The following is a 23,966-nucleotide window of genomic DNA, read 5'->3' as shown; positions in this document are numbered from 1 at the left end:
TCTATGTAGAAACGGATTAGGGGAAGTGATGGTCTAGTGGTGACAGTGTTGGGCTTGAGACCAGAAGATCCTCAGTTCAAATCCCAGCCTGACTGGAAAATGACTAAGGGCCCTTGGGCAAGGTCCTTAATCCTCTAGTTGCTCCTTGTGTGTAGTGGGTGCCTTGCATGGCAGCAGCCTCACATCGGGTTGAATGTGAGGCACTGATGTGCAAAGTGCATTGAGCATCTGATGCAGATGGAAAAGCGCTGTATAAATGCAGTCCATTTGTGGACAGGGCCTGTCTCCCAAAGTAAAGCTCATTTAACTGATTTAACATTTAGCAATACCAAAGGATCTTCCAAAGAGGTACCAAAGACATCCAGTCACTGCCTAAGATCACAGGTTAGCATTGAAGTATCACAACCATACAGATAAAGCATCAGGGGCTCTGTCTTTGGGGACAAGCCCCTCATCATCAGCAATCGACTTGTAATAACTCAGTGGATCAGTGGAGAGCACCGCTGCTGAGTTCACTGGAGGCTAAGGCAAGCAGCTAGTGTATTATGCAAGTGTAATGACCAGCTAGGTCATTACATTTGGTGAAGTAAACGTGTATTTTTTTGCCGTGCGAAAGATGAACCCCAAAACAACCAAAAATACAGCCTATGTCAAAAACCACCAGAGTTCTCCTTTAAGATCAGCCTGTCCATGGGAGCACTAAGGAGTACATGTGCTACTTAAGAAACATGGGTGCAACAACTGTGTCAGGTGGATACTGGCAGTAACACTCACACTGAACTGTGTGCATATTTTGCGCTGGGTGGAAGACAGGATGCTATATACATTACCAGTCAAAACTTTGGACACACTTTCCCATTGAATTGAATGGGACGCCTTCCTGGCTGAAAACCTGTGTGTAGTATGATTCCTATAAAAAAGAAAATCAGTAACACACATTTGACTTGCACTGACTATTTTAAGGCTAATCTTAAAACCTAGTGATTTTTTTTACTGCCCATCATTAGTTTTACAGTTTAATCTTATTTTAATATTTGCTGGTTTGTACGCTTTCAGATGTAGGCCTTTGTATTATTGTTGTTCTGCTGTTATGTTGAGCACTTTATTTTTTTTTTATTTAAAGTGCTGCATAAAGGAATATTATTATTATTATTATTATTGCTATTTATAGCCACATGTACTGTACAATCTTCATTTCAATATTACAGACATCTTGTCTGTTTTCAAAGTCAAACACTCACATGAAGGTTACAGTTAGTTTTGATTGCACTTGAAATTAAAAGTCATGATTCAGTAACTAATTAAGATGTAAGCCAAATGTGTTTCTCTCTTGGTTGCCATTTCAGTGTAGTTCTAGTTAGTTACAGTTGCCGCCCAACACACACAATTTGTGTTTTAGTACAGTTCTTGGCAGACCCGGCACCAGAAAAAAAATATTAAGGGGGCGATGAGTTTATCACAGCCCCCCCCCCCACCCAAAAAAGTACACACCGGAGGGGACGAGCCTCTGAGCGTGCGTAATGAATTGGGTGCACTCCTGGAAAGCTCGTGGATTTAGGCTACGCCGTTGTAAGAGACTGACTAAGAGTAAAGAGTGATGACAGTATTTTTTTTAATTATTATTTGAATGTATAGACCCTCGGTCAAGTGATCTCCTGCATACCACACAAAGCCGGTGTTCTGTCGAGATGAGGTGCGTGGCACCTCGGCTTGACAGATAAGTCTGTCGAGTGGAGGTGCGTCGTCAAGATGAGGTTCCTCGCGTAACTGCATATGTGTGCACAGTACCTTCGCGCTGTCCAATAGGAACGATGCGTCGGGCCAAAACACGGAAGACTCGTGCCAGAAACCACTGATCTCTACAAAATGGATCGGTGCAGAAACCACTGATCTCTACAAATCATTAACGTGTGACAGGACTGCTCATTTACAGAGCAGTTTTCTGAAGAAAAATCATTGGGAATGTTTTTTGTTGTTGTTGTTTGTTACCTCAAAATTTCTGATTACTGTTAAAAAAAGTTTTGAACACTTGTAATTAAAATAGCTAAATAAATCAATAAATGGTTCTTTAGAAACCTTTCGTCTGTAAATTAAAACCACCTGTTATTTCAGATTAGATAATTTCTTGTTTAACATAAGGAACCTTGGACATTTATTTTTAGACAAATAAAATAACATGAAAACTTGTACATTTTTTTTTAAGTCTGGTAGATAATTTATATCTCATTTCAACCAGAAAAACAAACACTAAATAAATACAAATGTTTATTATAAATGCAACAGGAAATTATTTAACAATGACTGCAGTGTGATTGTAAAGTATGATTTCTGTGACATAAACCTCATGATATATATATATTTTTATATATATAGTCATTTAAACTTGTAATTTCATCAAAATATGTAATTGCCTTTAATGTTATCAGGAAAGAGTCATTTCTAAAATATGAATTTGAGCACAATAAGTGGAGAGCTTCTACCTGTGCAAATGTCTTTTGACTTCGATTCGTGGACATTTTTAATGATCCCTTCATTTATTGTTAAAATATAAAATGAAACAGCTTTTTAAAAAATAATAAAATAGTTGCTGTTCAAAGAGCCTTTTATTTAGAAGCAGGTGATGTTATGCTGGATTCTCGGGACCAGATGAAGGTCTCTTCTGCAGCTTTGAACTCTGGTGGTGTTGCTGAAGATACTTTTGTCCTATTTTGAAGAGCAGAGATGTTTTCTTTCGACTGGACTTCGTGGTGTTCAGCTCATCAATGGACGTTTGGTTGTCTGCACAGCAAATGTTCCTGATTGGGACAAATAAAAATATTTCTTTAAATATAAAGAAACACTAAATAGTTTATATATAAAAAAGAGAAAAAACGGCAAAAAAAAAAAAAAAAAAAAAAGATGGAAAAAAACGCCCGAAAAAATAAGTTATTTAAAGTTGAGCTTTTGTGGTGTCTAAAAAAAGCTGTAGCTTTATTTGGTAAAAATAAGAAAGACTGAACCATCTACAAATTAAAGCGTTCACTCAGATCAACTGTGCTAAAAAGCTAAGCTAACGTTAGCCGATCAATAAGCCTTCACAGCAGTGCACAAACGTCACGTTTTACTTTTATTTTATCCTCACCTCGATAAAGCTGCAGAACTAACCTCCGTTGCGCAAACTGGGACTGGGGGAGGTGATGGTCTAGTGGTTAAGGTGTTGGGCTTGAGTCCAGAAGATCATGGGTTCAAATCCCCGCCTAACTGGAAAATCACTAAGGCCTTTAATCCCCTATTGCTCCTAGTGTGTAGTGAGCGCCTTGTATGGCAGCACCCTGACATCGGGGTGAATGTGAGGCATTATTGTAAAGCGCTTTGAGCATCTGATACAGATGGAAAGCGCTATATAAATGCAGTCCATTTACCATTTACCATTCGCATATATCCAAAAAGTGGGAGATTTCGGACTGAGTGGTTTGCTCCATCCCCCCGGCTGCCTGCCTCGGGCTGCCCAGGAATGATGTCTGAAGGCCGGCTTCTCCGTGCGGGTCGGCCCGCTGTCGCGGTTTGATCGATATCCCACCAAGTCGTCAGTCCTCCCTCGGCCGGCGTCACTCCGAAAAGTAGCTGAAAAAAGCTTCTCCCAGCAGGGTGATGGGAGAATCGTTCTACTGCTGTTTTTTAAAGGTTTTTTGTGGTTCAGGCGACCCAAATTCAAGATGGCGATCGCTGAAGTTTTTTCAGGTTGTGGAAACAGCCAGAGTGTGACGTGGCTGCAATCTCTGCCCCCCTGCTGCTTCCGAAACAACGTGCCTGACGTCACGACGCGTTGGAAACGCACCGGCCTGGCGTTACGACGCGCTGGGAAGCGTTAAAGCGTCGCGCTGAAGCTTGCAGTGTGAAAGGCCCTTGACACTGCTTGAATAAATCGAGCTTGCCCTCTGCCACACTGACAAGCGCAACCCTCAACCTATCAAATCGCTTGAACACAGACACACGCCATATCCGTTTGATTTAAAATTATTTACTTTAGTTAATTAATTTGGTTTATTTGTTAAATACGTGATATTATTGAATAACTAATATTTTGCTATATTTTCCAGTATTTCTTTTTCTTTCTTTTTTCTTTTTCTTTTTTGATAACCCTAACATCCGAGGGGGCGAGGTTGATGACGTGAGGGGGCGTCGCCCCCAAACGCCCCCTTGTGGCGCCGGGTCCGGTTCTTGGCAGTTAACCCTGGAGAAACACACATTTTACATACCATTACCCACCGTAAACATCACAGTTTTTAATCACCAAGCTGCAATGAAATACACAAACGCACAGTACCAACGCTATAGTCATGCACATGTGTAAAAGTGCACATGTACACACATATACACAGACATAAGTTCCTATTAGTAGGTGAACTATGTCCTTCAGCAGCACAGACAGAAGAGGAATCCATCATACCTGCAGCCACCCAAAATATAATTACACTCATTATTCATGCAGCTCACTCATCCTCCATATCATCCATACTTCCTTCGCTTGGACATGAAAACGTCCTCTGTAAGTCTGTCTCTCTGATTCTGTATGTATGCATTACACGCACACACACACACACACACACACACACACACACACACACACACACACACACACACACACACACACACACACACACACACACACACACACACACACACACACACACACACATATGAAACCTCTGTGGAAGTCGTCAGAAAACCTCGTCACTTGTGTCGCTACGTACTAAATGCATGTGTATGCACAAACATAATTTGTACACAGTAAATAATGTAGTGCAGTAAATAGTCTCGTTTCTTTCTCTCTATGGCACAGATGGAGAGAACATGAAACGTGAATTTGAGAACAATGTCATTCCCATTCCAAGTTCTGTGCCCCATCTTATGATCTCATGAAATATAAATATCATATTACAATGGAGGTAACAGTCATTTTTCATTGGGAGGGCTGTAGACACTTGACAGACACATTTCTGCAATATTGAGGTTTTAAAGAAGAGAGAGGGGATTTTGGGTCAATTCAATTGATCATATTTCAGTTTGGTAACCACATTTCTATCAGATAATGTGCACAGTAAAATAAAAAAAATGCTTCTGCATAAAAACTAACAAAACATAATCAAGACAGAACTATCTATCTATCTATCTATCTATCTATCTATCTATCTATCTATCTATCTATCTATCTATCTATCTATCTATCTATCTATCTATCTATCTATCTATCTATCTATCTATCTATCTATCTATCTAATGTCATTACAAAGCATGCATGTAGTAATGTCATATTTTTTCACAATTGCATATGTAAGCATCTGTGCAAAATTTTATAGACTGTAGAAAACCACTTTGTGTGAACACAACAGCCTTTAGCTTACAGCTATCATGATTCTTTCCTAAATCTTTAGCTTAAGGTCAATATTTCTTTGCACACTAATTCTTTACATACTCTCCAGTTTTCCACCATCTCAACCATCTCCCTCACAGTCTAACCGTGTGTGTGTTTCCCAAACACCGAAAGCAGTGTCCTAGAAAATCCACCCCCCCCTGGTCTGTGCATGTGTGTGTGCGTGGGTACAAATGAGACAAAGCAGATGAATGGATCTCAAATCAATTCCCCGCAGACAGACTTAATACAGCTCCTAATAATTGCCTGCAGATAGGAAAAGAAGTGCTGTCAGAGGGAGAAAAGAGAAGAGTCACAAAAACAAAAGCAGCTCCAATAAAGATTGCTTCTCTCAATTTGGCTTCAAAATAAATTGCTTATTAACAAGGTCTGTGGGAAAATGGGATGTATTTTTACCTCGACGTGGACAATAATGACTCTTAAAACAATCCAAAAGCAATTCAGAACAGAGAAAGGTAAAGACTTCCTTATAATAGCGCAATGCTTAGATTAAAGCTTTGACAGCGGAGCTTCCGACCACGCAGCTCCAAACATTCTGCATTACAATTTGCACAGAAAATCACACCTGAGCATGTAGCCCTGCACTTATTCACACAACGGAATCTTTTCTGTCACTCTGTCTGATCTCTCATCTATGTCATTGCATCTGCTGATTGGACTTGGTATAAAATTACAACCTACATCAAGATTTAAGCAGAAAATCCAAAATGCAAATACAGACAGACAGAAGATTATACAGTCGAACGAGATGGAAAGACTGGAAGAAGGGCAAGCTAGAAGGAAGTCTAATCAACACAAATATAGACATTAACGGAAGGAAAGGACTAGCTATTGTTGCACACATCAAGCTCAGAGGTAGCCTAGAAGCAAGACGAGTATGTCAAAAATTTAAGATCAAAGCAATAAACACCTGCGTATCTTCCCATACAACAGCGAAATATGGACCACAACAAAAACTAACTACAGCACAATAGTTGCTAATTAGAGCTATTGTTTAGTCACTAGCCTATTGCAGTCTGCCTCTCAGCAGGAGGGGTCTGGTTAGGTTTAAAACTCCAGGTTTTGTTGGCTTCTGTTTTATTCTTCTCTACAAGAGTCAGACAGAAGTCAGACTTCCAGAGCAAGAATTTTACCTGAGGAAGCTTCTGCGATTTGAAGCGAAACGTCCTCGCGTCAAGCAACCCAGTCCAGTCGAAGATTCAAGCTTCTCTACTACCCCAACAAAAACTGAACTCAAATTCTTTCTTTTTCTATACCTGCTTACTCCATTGAAGGGGCACGGGAGCCTATCCCAGCAGTCATAGTGTGAGAGGTGGGGTACACCCTGGACAGGATGTCAGTCTATTGCATGGCCACATATAGACAAACAAGCACATTCACACTTGCATGCACATCGACGGTCAATTTAGAGTCACCATTCACCTGACCTTCATGTCATGGGAAGTGGGAGGAAGCCAGAGCACCTTGGGGGAACCCACACAAACACAGGGAGAACATTCAAACTCCACATAGAAAGGGCCAGACAGGAAGCAATCCCAGGACCTTCTTGCTATGTGGCAACAGTGCTAACCACTCATCCACCGCACTGCCAAACTCAAATTCAGTATCAGTGTCCAAAGATCTACAATGAGAAGCATGAGAAACATATACTGGAAAGACAAAAAAAAATTAAATGAAGCACTATATAGAAGTAACACATCCATGAAGCACAGATGTGAAATGTGTAAGACTTAAATGGGCAGGGTACTCCACCCACCACAAGATATGCCTGCAAGGAAAGCCCTAAACAAGGCATTAAGACCAGTTAAAAAGGTCTAGAAATTTGTCTGTTCCACTCCTCCTCTGAGGTGCTTAAAACAATTTCAGCCAAACTTGCTGTCTGTATGTAGAATGACCCCAGATTTGCCTTTAAAGAGTTTCTTTTGGCAAAAGTCAACATACTGGTTTATCTGTTTGTTCTCCTAGTTCTCAAAGCTCCTTAGGCCAATTTTCACCAAACTTGGTATGTGGATGAATGTCAACCCCAGAATTGCCCTCAAAGGGTTTCTGTTGACAACGGTCAAGAAAATGGTCAAAATTAGGATTTTCACTTGTGTCCACAAACGTAACACACATATGTAGGTGGATTTTCAAAATTCAAAGGCAACATTAAATTTACCAAAGCCCAGTCATTTTGGCTAAAGTCATGACAAAATTCAGTATTTTGGACTTTATGGTTGTCATGTGGGTTGTTATGTCATGTGAGAATTTTTGTATTTTCATTGTATTTAGGTTGTGATCTTTCTTGATGTTTTGGTTTTGGTCTGCATTATGTTTGTCTGACTGCATGCTCTTGTCTGGTGTTGGGGTTGGTTGGGGTGTGTCTGGTCCCTTTTGTTTGCCACACCTTCTTCCTGGTTGTTCTCCCTCACCTGTCTCTCATTTTCCCTGATCACCAGTGTTGCCACAGTTACTTTGAAAAAGTAACCCAATTACTGATTACTGATTACTCCCTGAAAAGGTAACTTAATTACTTTACTAATTACTCAATTTTAAAAGTAACTAAGTTACATTACTAGTTATTTTATTAGTTACTTTCAGCAGCTGCAGACACCCCCCGCCACCTCAACATGAAAATAATAACCTGTTTTGCCAATACTCACTTTATTGTCACCCTTTCTTGACTTCAATGAACATAAATACTTGTTTTATAAAAAATAAAATAAAGACATATTTATTGACCTCACATTTAACCATTGACAGCACTGTAACAGAAAAACTTACAATTTCTAACCTACATTGTTTATAAATGTGACTATTAAATTCTTTCTAACATTTTTCTGACATTTAAATTCTTTCTAAACATTTTAGTTGTTAAAATTATTATTATTATTATTATTATTATTACTACTACTAATCTACTAATCTACTACTACTACTAATTATTACTACCTAATCACTTTGGTTTTGATTAGGTTGGCTTTGTGTTTTTGTTGTTTTACAACACAGATATTGTTTATTCAAGTATGGCAGTGGTAGGTCCATGACCTATACGGGATCTAGGCGCTCCCACCATCATGAGCCTCCCAGCTGACTGGGTTATAGCAGTGGGTAGATGGGAAGGAAAACCCTGATTTTAAACCCCCAGCCTGGGTTAATGCCCCCGTGCCTCCGAGGAAGGTTCTTTAGCCAGAGGCTAGGAGAAGGTCACTCTGATGTAAAACCTACAGCCTGGTGGTCGCCACAGCCGTCTCAGCTTGTCTGTGCCACTGTGGAGTGCCACCTTGCCTAAAGAGTGGAATTGGTGTGCGTGAGCTGATCCCCACTTTAACCAATGAGCGCAGGTGGGAAGGAAAGCCCTGCAGCGATGGGAAGAGGCAAAAACAGCAGGTGCACGATGGCACTGGGAGCTGCAGTCTCGATCCTGCATGCAGGCGGCTCAGGAACTATGGTCGTTTGATTGCTGACCCGAGACAACAGCATCATCCGGCAGGGCCCTGGGTGACCAAGCAGCCCTGTTTAGGGATAGCCCTGCTTGCTCCACATGGAGACAGACCTAGAAAAGGTGGTCTAAACATGGCTTGTCTCACTAGACCCGGTTGGCTCACCGCTGCCAACGGGCATCACTACACGCGGTGCGAAAAGAAAAACAAAGAACCCGAAAATTGCGTGCTGGAATGTACGTACAATGATGGACTCAGACGATAGCGATCGTCCTCAAAGACACTCAGCCTTAGTCGCCAAAGAGCTAGCAAGGCTTGACACAGACATTGCTGCACTCAGCGAGGTGCGCTTTGCAGACCAAGGGTCACTCACCGAGGAAGGCACAGGCTACACACTGTTCTGGTCAGGGAAGGCTAAAGAAGATCGTCGATTCTCAGGGGTCGGGTTCATGATTAAGAGTGCCATAGCACATAGGTTACACAGTTTGCCAGTTGGACATTCTGACCGACTCATGTCACTCCGGCTCCCCATCAACAACAAGGATTTTGCCACTATTGTTAGTGTGTATGCCCCAACCATGCAGGCCGACATCGGAGTTAAGGAGGCTTTTCTAAAGCGATCTGCACAACCTTCTACAGTGCGTCAACACCCAGGACAAGCTCCTCATCATGGGAGAGTTCAACACCAGAGTGGGCCGCGACTCTGACGTATGGAAGGAGGTGCTAGGGAAACATGGCATAGGCAACTGTAACGACAATGGCCGCCTGCTGCTGGAGTTCTGCTCTGCACATGACTTGACGATCACCAACAGCCTGTTCCAACAGAAAGAGAGATTCAAAGCAACCTGGAGACACCCACGCTCTAAAGACTGGCACCTTCTGGACTACGTTCTGACGCGACAGCGTGATAGAAGAGACGTACTACATACCAGGGTGATGCCTAGCGCGGATTGCTATACGGATCATAGCTTGGTCCGTTCCAAGATTGCTTTCACTTTCAAGCCCCCTCCTAAGAAGAAAGGCCCACAGTTTAAGAAGCTACAAGTCCACAAGCTGCAAGACATAGACACAAAAAAGGAGTTCCAGGCCAAACTAGAGGAGAGACTGGGTGGAGAAGGCCTGCCTGATGACCCTGAACAACAGTGGATGAGATTAAAGACCATCCTTCAGGAGACGGCAGCAGAAGTAGTGGGCTTCTCAGCCAGGAAAAATAAAGACTGGTTTAATGAGTCTGATGCACAGATCCAGAAACTACTAGAAAAGAAACGTGCATGCCACAAGACCCTTTTAGCTAAACCTGATGACCACTCTGCCAAGACAGCTTACAGAAATGCCTGCTCCAAACTGCAAAGCAAGCTCCGCATACTGCAGAACGACTGGTGGCTAGCTTTTGCGGAGAAGACACAACAACATGCCGATGCCGGAGACATGCGCTCCTTTTATGAAGCCCTTAAGACCATCCATGGGCCAGCACATCAAGTGCAAGCACCCCTGCGCTCCTCAGATGGCTCCACCCTTCTGACGGACAAGGAAACCATTATGCAGCGTTGGTCAGAACACTTTGAAAACCTCTTCAGTGACAAGCGCACTGTGCAAGAGTCATCAATCGAGACGATTCCACAGGTGGAGGTGAAATGGGAACTTGATGACCCCCCAACACTTGAAGAGATCCGAAAGGCCACCACGCAGCTGAATCCAGGGAAGTCTCCTGGCATAGATGGCATCCCAGCAGAGGTGTACCAAAATGGAGGTGAGGCAGTCCTCGACAAGCTTCAGATTCTCTTCTCCAGTTGCTGGGAAAAGGGAATGGTTCCACATGATCTTCGGGATGCGGTCATTGTCTCCCTGTACAAGAACAAGGGCGACAAGTCCGACTGTTCTAATTACCGGGGCATCACTCTCCTCTCAACAGCAGGTAAGATTTTGGCTCGAATGCTGCTCAACAGGCTTACTCCTACCATAGTGCATGAAAATACTCCCGAGAGTCAGTGCGGATTTCGGGCCAACAGGGGAACCACCGACATGATCTTCGTCCTGAGACAGATCCAGGAGAAGTGCAGAGAACAGAACATGGCCCTTTATGCAGCCTTCATAGACCTAACCAAGACTTTTGACACGGTCAGTCGTGAGGGTTTGTGGAAGATTCTTGCATGCCTTGGCTGCCCTCCAAAGCTCCTCACCATCATCCGCCAGCTGCATGAAGGCCAGATGGGACAAGTGAAGTGCAACGGGACTCTGTCCGGCAGCTTCCCCATCTCAAATGGCGTCAAACAAGGTTGCATCCTCGCGCCCACTCTGTTCTCCATCTTCTTCAGCATGACGCTTCATGAGGCTAAAGAAGACTTGACAGACAGCATCTATATCCGCTTCAGAACCGACGGAAGTCGGTTTAACTTGCGGCGCCTTCTGTCCCACACTAAGATCACAGAACAGCTAATCATGGAGCCGCTCTTCGCAGATGACTGCGCCCTTGTCGCCCATATGGAGCAAGCCTTGCAGCACATTGTCAACTGTTTTGCTGAAACAGCAAGAGCCTTTGGCCTCACCATCAGCCAGAGAAAGACAGAAGTGCTATATCAACCGGTCCCCCATACAGCATATACCCCACCCCAAATCAACATCGAGAGTACCATCCTGAATGCAGTAGAGCACTTCACGTATCTCGGTAGTGTTATCTCAAATGACGCATCTGTTGCCAAGGACCTAGACAGTCACCTTGCCAAGGCCAGCAGTTCTTTTGGTCGACTCTCTAAGAAAGTCTGGCAGAATCATGCACTGCGCCTTTCCACAAAAGTGCAGGTCTACAGAGCCATTGTGGTCCCTACCCTCCTGTATGGAGCTGAAACCTGGGTTCTGTATCACCAGCAGATCAGATTACTGGAACGCTTTCATCAGCGTTGTCTCAGAAACATCTTCGGGATCAAGTGGCAGGACTACGTCTCAAATGAGGACATCCTTACCAGAGCCAAATTGCCCAGCATGGAGTCTATTATACTCAAACAACAGCTTCGTTGGGCAGGTCACGTAGCCAGGATGGATGATACACGCATGCCGAAATTAATTCTCTTTGGAGAGCTCAAGGAAGGGAGACGAAACCAAGGGGCTGAAGAAACAGCTCTCCCTTGCAGGCATTCAGCATCAGTCATGGCAGCATCTAGCTACAGATAGACTCAGCTGGCGTTCCAGCATCAAATCCGCCAGCCTGAAGTTTGAGGCAGAAAGAAGTGAGGCCTCACGCCAGAAGCGTCAAAGACAGAAAGAGCGGGCAGCAGCACAAGCCCAGCCTACTCAAGTGTTCATTTGCCCCAAGTGTAACAGGTCTTGTGCATCCTGCATCGGACTTTTCAGCCACCACAGGGCTTGTAGAAAATAAACTAAAAAAAACAAAACAAAAAAAAGGCCTTCCCACTATCCTCTCAAGCGAGGAAACTGCCAACAACAACAATTAGTAGTAGTAATTGTATGAAAAAATGTCTTCAAAAGTGGACCTTTGATCTAACCCCCCAACCCATGCCCACTTCACACATGGATTCGTCCCTGGCTTGCTGTTAGAGTAGAAGAATCTATAACATTTATTTATGCAGAAAACACAATCAGATTCACGCGTAAAAAGCTTTATCAGTGTTTTATGTCATGTTGCCCTCAGAAAGAGGCATTAGGTGCATTTGGGTGAAAAAAAAGAGTTAGTATTTGTTGATAACATATAGTGGATCATCTGTTTTTAGTGAGGAGACACACAGCACAGAGTTTAAAAAAAAAAAAAAAAAGCGTAAACATGTCTTTGTAAAGCCATAGCTCTGAGTGCTTTGAGAGACAACTGGTTTTCAACTCAGAGCTGCTGCACAGCGGAGGAAAAGCTTGCAGTTCACTGAAAGTGGGAGAAGTGGACAGTTCAACCATACGCCGACCTCCTTCTGCTCATGGGCCGGTTTTAACGCTGTGATGGACCCAATACTAGTAACACACAGTGACTTGGAGAAGTAACTTTAATCTGATTAGCAATTTGGAAAGATTAACGTGTTAGATTACTCCTTACTGAAAAAAGCGGTCAGATTAGAGTACTGGCATCACTGCTGATCACTCCTGCTATTTAAACCCTCTGTTTTTCCCATGCTGCTGCCTTACTTGTTTCTTCATTCCAGCCTTGTACCACAATACGTGTTCTTGATTTTTTTTTTGCTTTGCCGTGTACTGAACTTTTTGCCTGTTTTCGACCTCAACCTTGTCTCATGTTTCGGATACCGCTGCTGATATTGGCTTGCCTACCTGTGTACCGACCTTTGGCTGGCTCTTAAGTAAAACCCTTTTTACACACAAAACTTCTGTGTGAGTCGCGCGTTTGTATCCAGCCCTTTTTGGTTCAGGTTCTTGACAGTGGTTTTGTAATGTACTTTTTTCAGTTTACTATTAAACCTTAAATTCAAATATACAGGGTGACCCCCCCCCCCCCAAAAAAAACAAAAAACAGAACTCATAAAAACTGTAATAAATCCTTCAAAGGTCCTGCACAGACTATGCATGTACAGGGTGGGGAAGACTAGTCATCCAAGGAAAAGGCATTTTGCCAGGAGGCCTATTTTGCCAACAAATCATACCATTTGGAGCATAATTTTGAAAGGACATGACTTTTATGCAAAGCGACCAAGACAACTGAAGCTTTGGGGAATGATCGTACACAGACTGAAGTTTATATAAATTTCTTGAAATTTGCTGGACCTTTATAGGATACAAGGATTACAATTATATAGGATTACAATTTTTATGGGTTCCAATTTTTTTTTGGGGGGGGGGGGGTGTCACCCTGTATAGGAACCTAATTATGGTTGTATTATCACCTTGACAAAATGAAACATTATTGCAAATTGTAAATGCATGCGCGATGTGTTTCAGGCAGAATGCAAGCTGCAAAATCATAGCTGGTGATTATCTCTTTTAGTGATTACATCTGTCTGTAAATAGAATCCACACAGGTCACTGCCATGTGACTCTGATCTAACATGAGTTTAGGACAGCACTTTGTTTAGCAGCTGCTGACCTACGGTGCACTAAATATTCTGAATGAATAACAGAAAATGTTCTCACAGAAAGCATGTGGTGTCAGTGCAAGCTGCACGACAACATGCAGCTTTTTTTAACTGCTCAAAAAACAGTTTGCATCAACAACACCAGCTATAATATTGTCTTCTGCCACTGAACTGCATGCACACGACACTGGTTTTAATGCCAGCAATTAAAATGTCATACATGGCCAGTGTCTGGCATCATCTCACTCATTACTTTTGCTGTGCTGTCATCACTATGACAACTCAACCTCTAATCCTAATAGTGACATGGACAAAACCCAATAAAAACACATCATGAAATGAACAAACAATAAATCTGACAAAGATTATGTGAATATGTGAGAGACACTGCAGAAGGTACATACATGTCTTCAGGCAACTTCAGAACAAGAATGGAAGACTGGACGAAGATGATCCAGACAGAGAATTTGTCTCAAGCACTGGCATCTTCCAGCATCGTTCTCTGTATGTAAACGTCACGTGTGATTGCTTGATACCAAAAATATGCATCAACAACAAATACACACAAATATATATTCAATCAGAATTTACACAAGAATGGAGAATGGAATGGAAGAATGGAAATTAAATTTTGGAAGTGAATACATAGAAATAATAATCTCTCACCCTCTCCCTCTGTGAGAATGCATAAATAAAGTGATCAGCGCTGCTGTGACTACAGCAGTGGCACTATGTGTGTGGCAGAAGCTGTACTCTGAAGCTGGAACATGATAACCTGCCTTTTTCTGCAGCATTCCCTTTCTTCTCTAAAAATAAGCCGCACGCTTTTTGAATCACCTTTCTGGAGGTTTACGTAGTTGTAAACCTGTTTCCAGTTGAAAAAGCAAAGCTGTGGAACTACAGACCTAAAAATAAAACTTGCTTGAGGTTCGGTAAGCCTTTGATGGCAATGGTTCACAGTCATAACGGGGGCATCGCTCTTCTTCTAATTAAAAAGGAGCAGAGGCCACTGTTTGAAGTTGTGCTTTTGTTTGTGTGTTTGTTTGTTTTAGCAAATTTGAGGACAACACTATAGTGATGGGAGGTGAGGGGGGAGAACTCGGTCCCATGTCATTTTAATAATTTTTGACAGTAATATTTTTAACAATAACGTAGGAGATTATTTAGAAAAACAAAGGATAGGTTCCAAGATGGCGCGGGTGTAATTGGTCGAACACCCGTGTCTCTCCACCGAAACTGAACAAAAATACTCATTATTCCCGAAAAAAATAAAATAAAGGGACGACACGTATTGTGGTATGGCAAGCTTGAGGAAGTCTCTGAAAACGAAAACTTCAATGACATCCAGGCAGCCTAAACTGACGGACTCCAGCCTCTGAGAGAAGTTAGCCCCACAAGCTAACGTTAACATGACGGAGCATACGTCTTCATGCAGCGGACTCACGAATGAGGGCCCTCCTGTATCTGAGCCTGAGGCTGGGGAAGAGGCAATGAAAGATACAGCGCTGGACAAAATCATGGCTATGCTGGTTGAGCTCAAGGCAGAAATGGTGTCCATCAAAGCTGAACTAAAGACAGAATACAATGCGAGATTAGACCAAATTAACGCGGAGCTGAAAGAGCTAAAAGGAGACATGGGTGGGTGTGATCAGCGTGTAACCGAGACAGAGCAACGTATTTCGGACAATACAGATGGGCTGACTGAGTTGAAAGCCGAGGTGAAATCTCTGCAGGCTGAAAACAACATTATGAAGAGGAAACTTCTGGATCTTGAATCGAGAGGACGCAGGGGGAATCTAATACTTCATGGGATCCCAGAATCTGACGAAAGGGGAGGAGGAGGAAGGATACTGAGGATTTTCTCGAGCGCATTATCCCAGAGATTCTGACTGGGCTCTGAGTTACGCCCCCCACTTTCACAATAGAGAGCGCGCACAGACTGGGGCAAAAAAGAAGAGAAACAGACCCACCCAGGCCACTGATCATGCGTTTCCTAAATCATCGGGACAGGGAACGTGTCCTGCAGACCGCATGGACCAAGAAAGACATCTTTTACGGAAATGGGAGAGTTTTCTTCATGCTAGACCTGGCAGATGGAGTGTGGCAGCAACGCGCAGAATTTCGTCACGTCTGTGAGGAGTTTAAGAGAAGGAACCTCCGATTCGGCTTTGCATGTCCTGCTACTCTTTTGGTAATATTTGAAGGTAAAAATACTCCCTTAAAACACAGAAGGAAGCAGAGGAATTCGTTAAGAAGATACAGCGTTCAGAGAAGTAGAATGTGACTTTATAACCCAGCAAAGCGCACTCATGGGCTCAGTTTACTGACAAATTTGAAACTTGTGCCTGGTTTGGTTATATGGATAAAGTTACCTATGTAATATTTTTCTTTTTCAACTAAGTTACACTCTATGAGAGACTTAAACTATATTCAATGAATTGATCTTTTTATTAAGGCATATAAGTCAGAACTTTCCGGGGGGATAATATCTGAATTATATAACTCCATAAATAATCTGGACAATCATTCTACTATCTACATTAAAAATAAATGGGAAAATGAAGGTAATTTTGCTTTAACAAAGGAGGAATGGGAAATGATATGTACATCTCAATGGAGGACCACAAACTCTCATACGTGGAAGGAATTCGGCTGGAAAAGTCTATCGCGGTTTTTTTTAACACCATGTCAAAGTACCCACTACTCACAAGGAAACACTCAGTGCTGGAAAGGATGTGGATGCCAAATGGCTCACCACTATAATGTGTTTTGGGAATGTCCTGTAATTCAAAAATACTGGATGGAGATTAATAATGCACTACGACGTAGAAGGACAATCATCTCTGTGGCAATCCACCAATCAAGCTTGTAAAGGAGAGTGGCCAGATGAAAGTCATTCCTTGGTAAAAGGCACATGGCAGCCTGCCTGGAGTTTGCCAAAATGTTCCTGAAGGACTCTCAGACCATGAGAAACAAAATTCTCTGTTCTGATAAGACAAAGACTCTTTGGTGTGAATGTCATGTTCAGAGGAAAACAGACACCATCCCTACAGTGAAGCATGGTGGTGGCAGTATCATGCCGTAGGAATGTTTTTCAGTGGCAGGAACTGGGAGACTAGTCAGGATTGAGGGATAGATGAATGCAGCAATGTACAGAGACATCCTGGATGAAAACCTGCTCCAGAGCACTCTTGACCTCAGACTGGGTTGATGATTCATCTTTCAGTAGGACAATGACCCTAAGCACACAGCCAAGATATCAAAAGAGTGGCTTCATGACAACTCTGTGAATGTCCTTGAGTGGCCCTACCAGTGCCCAGACCTGAATCTAATTGAACATCTCTGGAGAAATCTGAAAATGGCTGTGCTTCGACACTCCCCATCCAACCTGATGGAGCTTGAGAGGTGCTGCAAAGATGAATGAGTAAAACTACCCAAAGATAGGTGAACCAAGCTTGTGGCATCATATTCAATAAGACCTGAGGCTGTAATTGCTGCCACGGGTGCATCAACAAAGTAGCAAAGAGTGTGAATACGTATGTACATGTGATTTTTGTTTTTAAATATTTTTTCAAAAATAAAAAAATTCATGTTGTCATTATGGAGTGTTGTGAGTAGAATTTTTAGGGAAAAATGAAATTACTCCATTTTGGAATAAGGCTGTAACATAACAAAATGTGGAAAAAGTGAAGTGCCGTGAATAATTTCTGGATGCACTGTGTTCCTGTGGTATATTGCATGATTAAAGCTAATTTTATTGTTGATAAAATATTCATTTTCAGACATTTCATTGCAAATATGGTGAGATTGATCTCTGACGTCTTGCAGCATCTAGGAGGAAGTGCATGTGTAAGGTTCCTGTGTGAGTGTTGCATTACCTGTCCAGCAGATATCCAACAAAATTTTTTGTGTGAAATATGTCCAGATTTCTTAAGACTGCTCTGGTTTAGTTTTCTGTCTGCATCCACTGCTCTCTTTCTGCTTCAATTTTATGTTGGGTCAGAAAAGCCAAACTCTTGATGTATAAAAATTCGTTAAGGTATGTCTTCTATAATATATTCCAATTCTAAAGTAGAACCCTACTAGTGTATATTAAGGTATATCTAAATATCTAAAAAAAGAAGAGTAGAATAGAGTAGAGTAGAGCCACTTAGGTGCCTGGTCTGGAGAACTAGGGATGGTAGGTTGAAAAGCTTTTTTATCCCATGGGAACTCTCCCTACCCACCCATGACATCACCTATGACATCACCACAGAAAGTGTGTCACGGTGTCGTGTCACTGGACTTTAACACACGTTGGTGAAAATCCTAAATTGTTTCTGGACAAGATGGATTTTGATCACATTGGTGATAAGCACCCAGTCTCACGTTTTTTTTTTTTGTTTTTTTTTCGTGCTCCTGTGACGAAATTAGTGAAATTTTCGTGACGGGGTGTTTTTAACTCACTATTCCTAACCCTACTCCTAACCCCGACCCTAACCTTAACCATAACCTAATCTTACTCTTTCCCCCCACCCTAACCATAACCACCCCGACCCCCCCGCTTCACTTTTAATTTCGTGCAGCCATCACGGAATGAATTAGAATAAATTTGTGCTGCCGTGACAAAAATGAGGCACTTTTTGTCACAATATCACAAACCAATAGATTAATGTATATTTTGTGCTGCTGAATCATGAGTTACTGTGAGACCAGGTTGTGATAATATTGTGAATCCTGTACTTGCAGAACAGAATGGTAGTGGTGCCAAAGAAAATAATTTTATGACCTAAATGGCAAAATAAATAAATAAATAAAACAACTTGATCTAACAGTAAAAATTAGAAAAGACCATGAAAGGCATCAGCCAAAGGATTGGGGAAAAAAGCCACATGGAAAATGTTGATGAACAAAATTCTGTCCTTTTAAATGGCCAATGGACAATAAAGATGGTTATTTAGATTTATTCCCAGAACAAAGGTACTTGCCTGTCATATGTGTCACACAGCAATACATGTGATTAAATTTCTTTCAGAGGCTGACAAGCAAGAAAGGAATTGACAGTAAATATGAGAAGTAAACATCCGCTGTGTCTCAATTCAGCAGCTGCACATTTTGAAGGCTGTAATCACTGGTCATTTATGTCATAAGTGGCACGACTACGCTGTTAATTATTATATGCAAAAAAAAAGTCATTCTTACATAAAATCTATCCATATTATTAATGTTTTAGAACATATTTTTATTTTAACCCTCTGAGGTTGATGGACATACTGGAAAATCCAACTGTTATTTGTCATATTTCTTTTAATAAATCAGCAACAGAATGTCACAGGCTGTGTCCCAGTTCTTTGACTACATGCTTCTAAGGCTCTTCGCTCTTAAGTGGCGCTACTAGGTTGTCCCTTTTCAAAGGCTGCTTGTGAAGTGACCAATGTTCGCAGCCTTCTTTCTCTCCATGAACAAAAATACAAACTAATGTCCAAAATGGCTGCGCTATGATATTAGTTAGCTATGCCACTTTATCATATTTCAAATAATTCTGCCTTGCTAATGTACAACACCAAGTAATACAAGTACATTCCCTTCACATCATTATTATTTTTTTTTTAATGTGTAGCAGTTGTGCTAGCTTGCATAGTCAGATTATTAAATGGCTGTAAGTGCCATCTTGACCAGTTTAACTATGGTGACTCAGATATGAGCCTGGTAAGATAGTTTGTAAGCTAATATATTCTGCTAATAAGGGTTTATCTAGTAACATCAGCTTACAACTAAATTCTTTACCCTTGCTACAGTCATGCTTCTTGTGTGTTACCTCCTCAACACAAAGAAGAAGGACTCAATTTCTATCTAGAAGATGCTCAAAGTGCCTTCAAGTCATTGATCATCAAAAATAAAAAACAAGGCACAAGGAGTAACAGCAGTTTGGTAACTCCTATGAACAATCACAGGTTATATAGACTTGTTCATACTTTATTTTATGGTGGTCTGTTGCTTGTTTAAATGGTCTGAAAAACTCCTGATGTGTTGCGTACTGCTGTGCACACTGTACCTGTGATGGCATGGTGGGAGAAGGCTTCGACGTAGGTCAGGTAGTTGTGAGGGCAGTGTTTCTTAAGCCACTTGCAGACATCCTGCTGGGTCCAAAGAACCACAGGTTTGGACAGACTGGACAGCGTAGGACTGGTGTGGTACACAGTGAAGGCTTCACCTGGGCGTAGCTGAAGTATACAGAAAGACATACAATGAAGAGCGTGTTTCTTTGCCAGTAATAGTAGGAGTACGCCAGTGAGTGTCCCATATGCATCAGGTCAGGGTCAGGTGGGCCAGCAAGTCCTTATGGTGTTCCTTGTTGCAACCACCACCCTAGAAAACCACTCTAGGTCAAAGATGGAAAACACCCCAACAGAGAATTGGTCCATTGCCACCTCCTGCAAGTAGTCATGTATCTGCCGCAGCCAGATGATACATGGGCATTCCCTTGCCTTTTCGAACTGCTGGAGTCATCAGCTGTTATACATGTGTGTGTGCACGCACTGTACACACTGTATGTGTGAATTATATATTTTAATTTCCTGACCTAACCTACTTGGGTCCTTGGACAGCACACGTCATCTGTATTGTCCCAGATGACCTAGTTGTAAATAGGTATCAGCTTTGGTTGAGGAAGTACTTGTCGTGCTGTCCAGGGGGAGGTGTACACTCTCATGCACTTCACACTACAGAATCTGAGAACAAGCACCAGCACCAGGCCAGGGAGCCTCAGGGCTTATATAGGACTAATGTCTACTGTATGATAAAGCAAACTTGAATATTTTTGTGCTGCTTTTTGTAAACTAAACTACCTTTTAACTGGGTTTCCAGATCTAATAATAATAATGACTTGGATTTATAAGGGCCTTTTTATCATGAAATACCCAAAGCTCTTACAAACTGCATTATTATTCATTCACTTGCACATTCACACATTGGTGGTGGTAAGCTACTAGTGTAGCCACAGCTGTCCTGGGACAAACTGATGGAAGCGTGGCTGCCATTCTGCGCCTACGGCCCATTTGACCACCACCTCATTCATACACATTCATAAATAAGCATGTCTTTCCTTGTGGGAGGAAACCGGACTACCCAGAGGAAACCCACGCAGACACGAGGGGAACATGCAAACTCCATGCAGAAAGGGCAGGAAGCGATACCACAACCTTCTTGCTGTGAGGTAACAATGCTAACCACTAAGCCACCTTGCTGCCCATTTAAACATGAACGTATTTTTCAAGTTGGTTTTAAATGTGCATTTATTTGTTTTTTGGACTATTATTGTTTTTCATTGTTTTCTGATTTTCTTATTTGCAATATCTTAACTTCCTGTTGTGATGTGGTTTTTATGATGTAAAACACTTTGAAAAGTATTAAGAATAAGAAAGAACTTTATTAATCCTGAATGAAATTGTTTGGTCAGAGTGCTGAAACAGTAAACATTGCTTTTTTTTTTTAACAGCGAGAACAATGAGTACATGTTTATGCAAAATGACTGAAGACACTTGCACAAGATGATTGACAATACTGCACATAGTGCCGAGTAATTGACAAACTCTGATTGTTATGGATTCATCCTGTTATACAGTCTGATTGCCACAGGTAGGAAGGAGAAGTGTGGCATACAGGGTTGGGGGGTGTTGTCATGGATGGTGAGCAGTTTTCTCAACATCCTCCTCTCCAACACCTCCATCACAGGCTTTTTTAAGAATTTAAGAAACATACATAAATAAATACAAATTTCAACATTTTTGGAAACTGTCTTTTGGACATTGTTTGAAAAATGAAAAAACAGCTGAATCAAAAAATGGAAATCATTTCAAATTGTAGTGTCCAGTTCCAACACCAACATTCAGAGTTATAATTTGCAGCAGTGATGTTCAACCAAAAGTTCATGGGTTCATTTACCATGGTAGGATATGCGTTCACTGTGTGTATTCCAAGTTTCATGTTGCATCTGGCACAAATATTAAATTATAATGAATCCCACATAATGAGCATGAATACAAGTCTAATTAAGAGTGAACATAAGGTTTAAAAGCTTAGAGGGGCCAACAAATTCTATTCTTTTAATTAACAGGCAATCTACAGTTTTCACCTTTCAACCCCAATTTACAAAGAAACATTACGGCTGTTATTTTGCACTGCATCATCATATTCTGTCACACATTGCTCCAAGAAAGTGATACTTCATCCCACTGTCAGCAAACTGTCTTGATACAGTAATTACATTCCATATATTATGTCTACCAGCATGGGTATTGATGTTGTGTAGTACTGTGGCTTTTCTTTTTTCCTGGGGTAATTTTTGTCATACAGCGATGCCTTCATTATGCAGTCAGCGCAACATTTCTGTGATTCAGCCATCTTTAGCTTTCAGGAGCAGCACATGATGAATTTGCGTCTCTTTTTGTATCTCGCTCACACACCTTTATCCCCCCAAAAAACAGTAGGCAGGAGGCTTTCTTCGTCTGTCATACAGCATATGGAGGGAATGAATGTGGACATTAATGAAGTCACAAGAGGCTCATATGCACAGAAACACTGCTGTCTCTGTCTCACGCTCTCCTTTGACTTTATGCTCATATTTAATCCATTCATTCATGCTCTGACTGAGCCAACTCTACAACAAAAAGCCATGGCTGATTTTCAACAGAAAAACACAGAGCTGCTGCCAAATCTTCTTCTCCATAATTGAATGCATGTAATCAAATTAGGCGTGCTCAAATGCCATAAACACAACTGCATTGTGCACGCGTCCCTGTCGTTTAATATCCACCGTCATCCCTGCAGCTTCATTGTTAGTGACACAGACACCGGCTCCCCCTCAACACCTTCACGTCTCAATAAATGACACAGGTATACGTCAGCAGCTGTAATGAGCAGCTCCAGCTGTCATCTGAAACATCAGTCTGCTCCATCAAGTTGTGACTGGTCCACTAGCTACATGTGTTCTTCTTTGTTGAACTTAATTGAAAACGACTATTTCTTCACTGCAGTGCATTTGCTTGCTTCACAACTGTCTACATACTTTTACTTTGACTCAGTGGACTACTAAAGTCATGTTTTTACTGCTCCATCATTCCTTCACTGAGATTGGGTTAGGAATTTGAATGAGTACAAGAGGGTAATACATAAATAAGTAAATAAATAAATAAAACTTCCTCATCTCTGAATATGTCTCTCTGCAGTGAAGCTGTTATTATCTTTACAGTTCACACAGTCAATAACTACTGGAGTGAATACAGGATGGACGAACGCAGGGACAATCACTAAGTTCATTTGGTTAGAGAAGACAATTAATTAATTGAGAAGCAGCAAGAAAATGCTGGCGATGTCGATACCGTTTTGTTTATTTTTCTATTGAGATTATTTCGAGACAAACACAAACTGCAATATTTCAGTAGTTCAATAACTTATTGTCTGAAGTTTTTTGCAGGCATTCATGTATGAATGCAACATTGTGTTTTACATAATTCAATATATCGTGCAAAAATATAGTCATTCTTTAATCAAATCTGTCCATATTATTAATGTTTTAGAACATATATTTTATTTTAACCCTCTGAGGTTGATGGACACACCAGGGCATTGTAAATGATTGCTCCAGAGGCTATTTGTCTTCATGGCTTTTACTCCCCGTCACTCCACATCTCAACAGCACAACCACACGCTCTCTCTCGCGTGTCCTCCCATTACCGTATATGACACAGTATATGTGCAGGCACATCTGTTACCGTATATGACATCTCCCCCTTCAAAATGGATTATTCCCCTTAAAACAAACAACCCGTTGCTTACTTATATTTGGAACCAATCTCCTTACATTTACTGTGAACTATCTCAAATCAATATTAACCCATTTATGTAACTTCTATTACAGATTCAACTCCGCAAGAACTTGGATCAGCATTCACAACAATAATGCCATTTCAATACAAACGTTCTCTTTTCTGTTCACATTCCATCTCTACGTTTCCCCCTTTTCTTTTTTTTTTTTTTTTTTTACATAACCCCCCCCCCCCCCCCCAAAGGCCATAGGTACCATCTACAGGTCAAGCCTGTTGACTGGTTTGCACACCCGTCCAGATC

At 41.6% G+C, this 23,966-nt stretch overlaps 1 protein-coding gene across 2 annotated transcripts in view; it reads right to left on the bottom strand.

The window, feature by feature from the left end:
- LOC117512513 (sterile alpha motif domain-containing protein 10-like) overlaps nt 1-23,966 on the bottom strand; it is a 216,918-nt gene that overhangs the window by 26,360 nt on the left and 166,592 nt on the right. For both annotated transcript variants that reach the window (XM_034172609.1, XM_034172610.1), the window contains one exon: nt 19,894-20,062. In XM_034172609.1, coding sequence (XP_034028500.1) covers nt 19,894-20,062 — 169 coding nt within the window. The remainder of the gene's footprint in view (nt 1-19,893; nt 20,063-23,966) is intronic.

Source organism: Thalassophryne amazonica, chromosome 6, assembly GCF_902500255.1.
Source record: "Thalassophryne amazonica chromosome 6, fThaAma1.1, whole genome shotgun sequence".
NCBI lineage: Eukaryota > Metazoa > Chordata > Actinopteri > Batrachoidiformes > Batrachoididae > Thalassophryne > Thalassophryne amazonica.
This window is presented reverse-complemented; position numbering and strand designations above follow the sequence as displayed.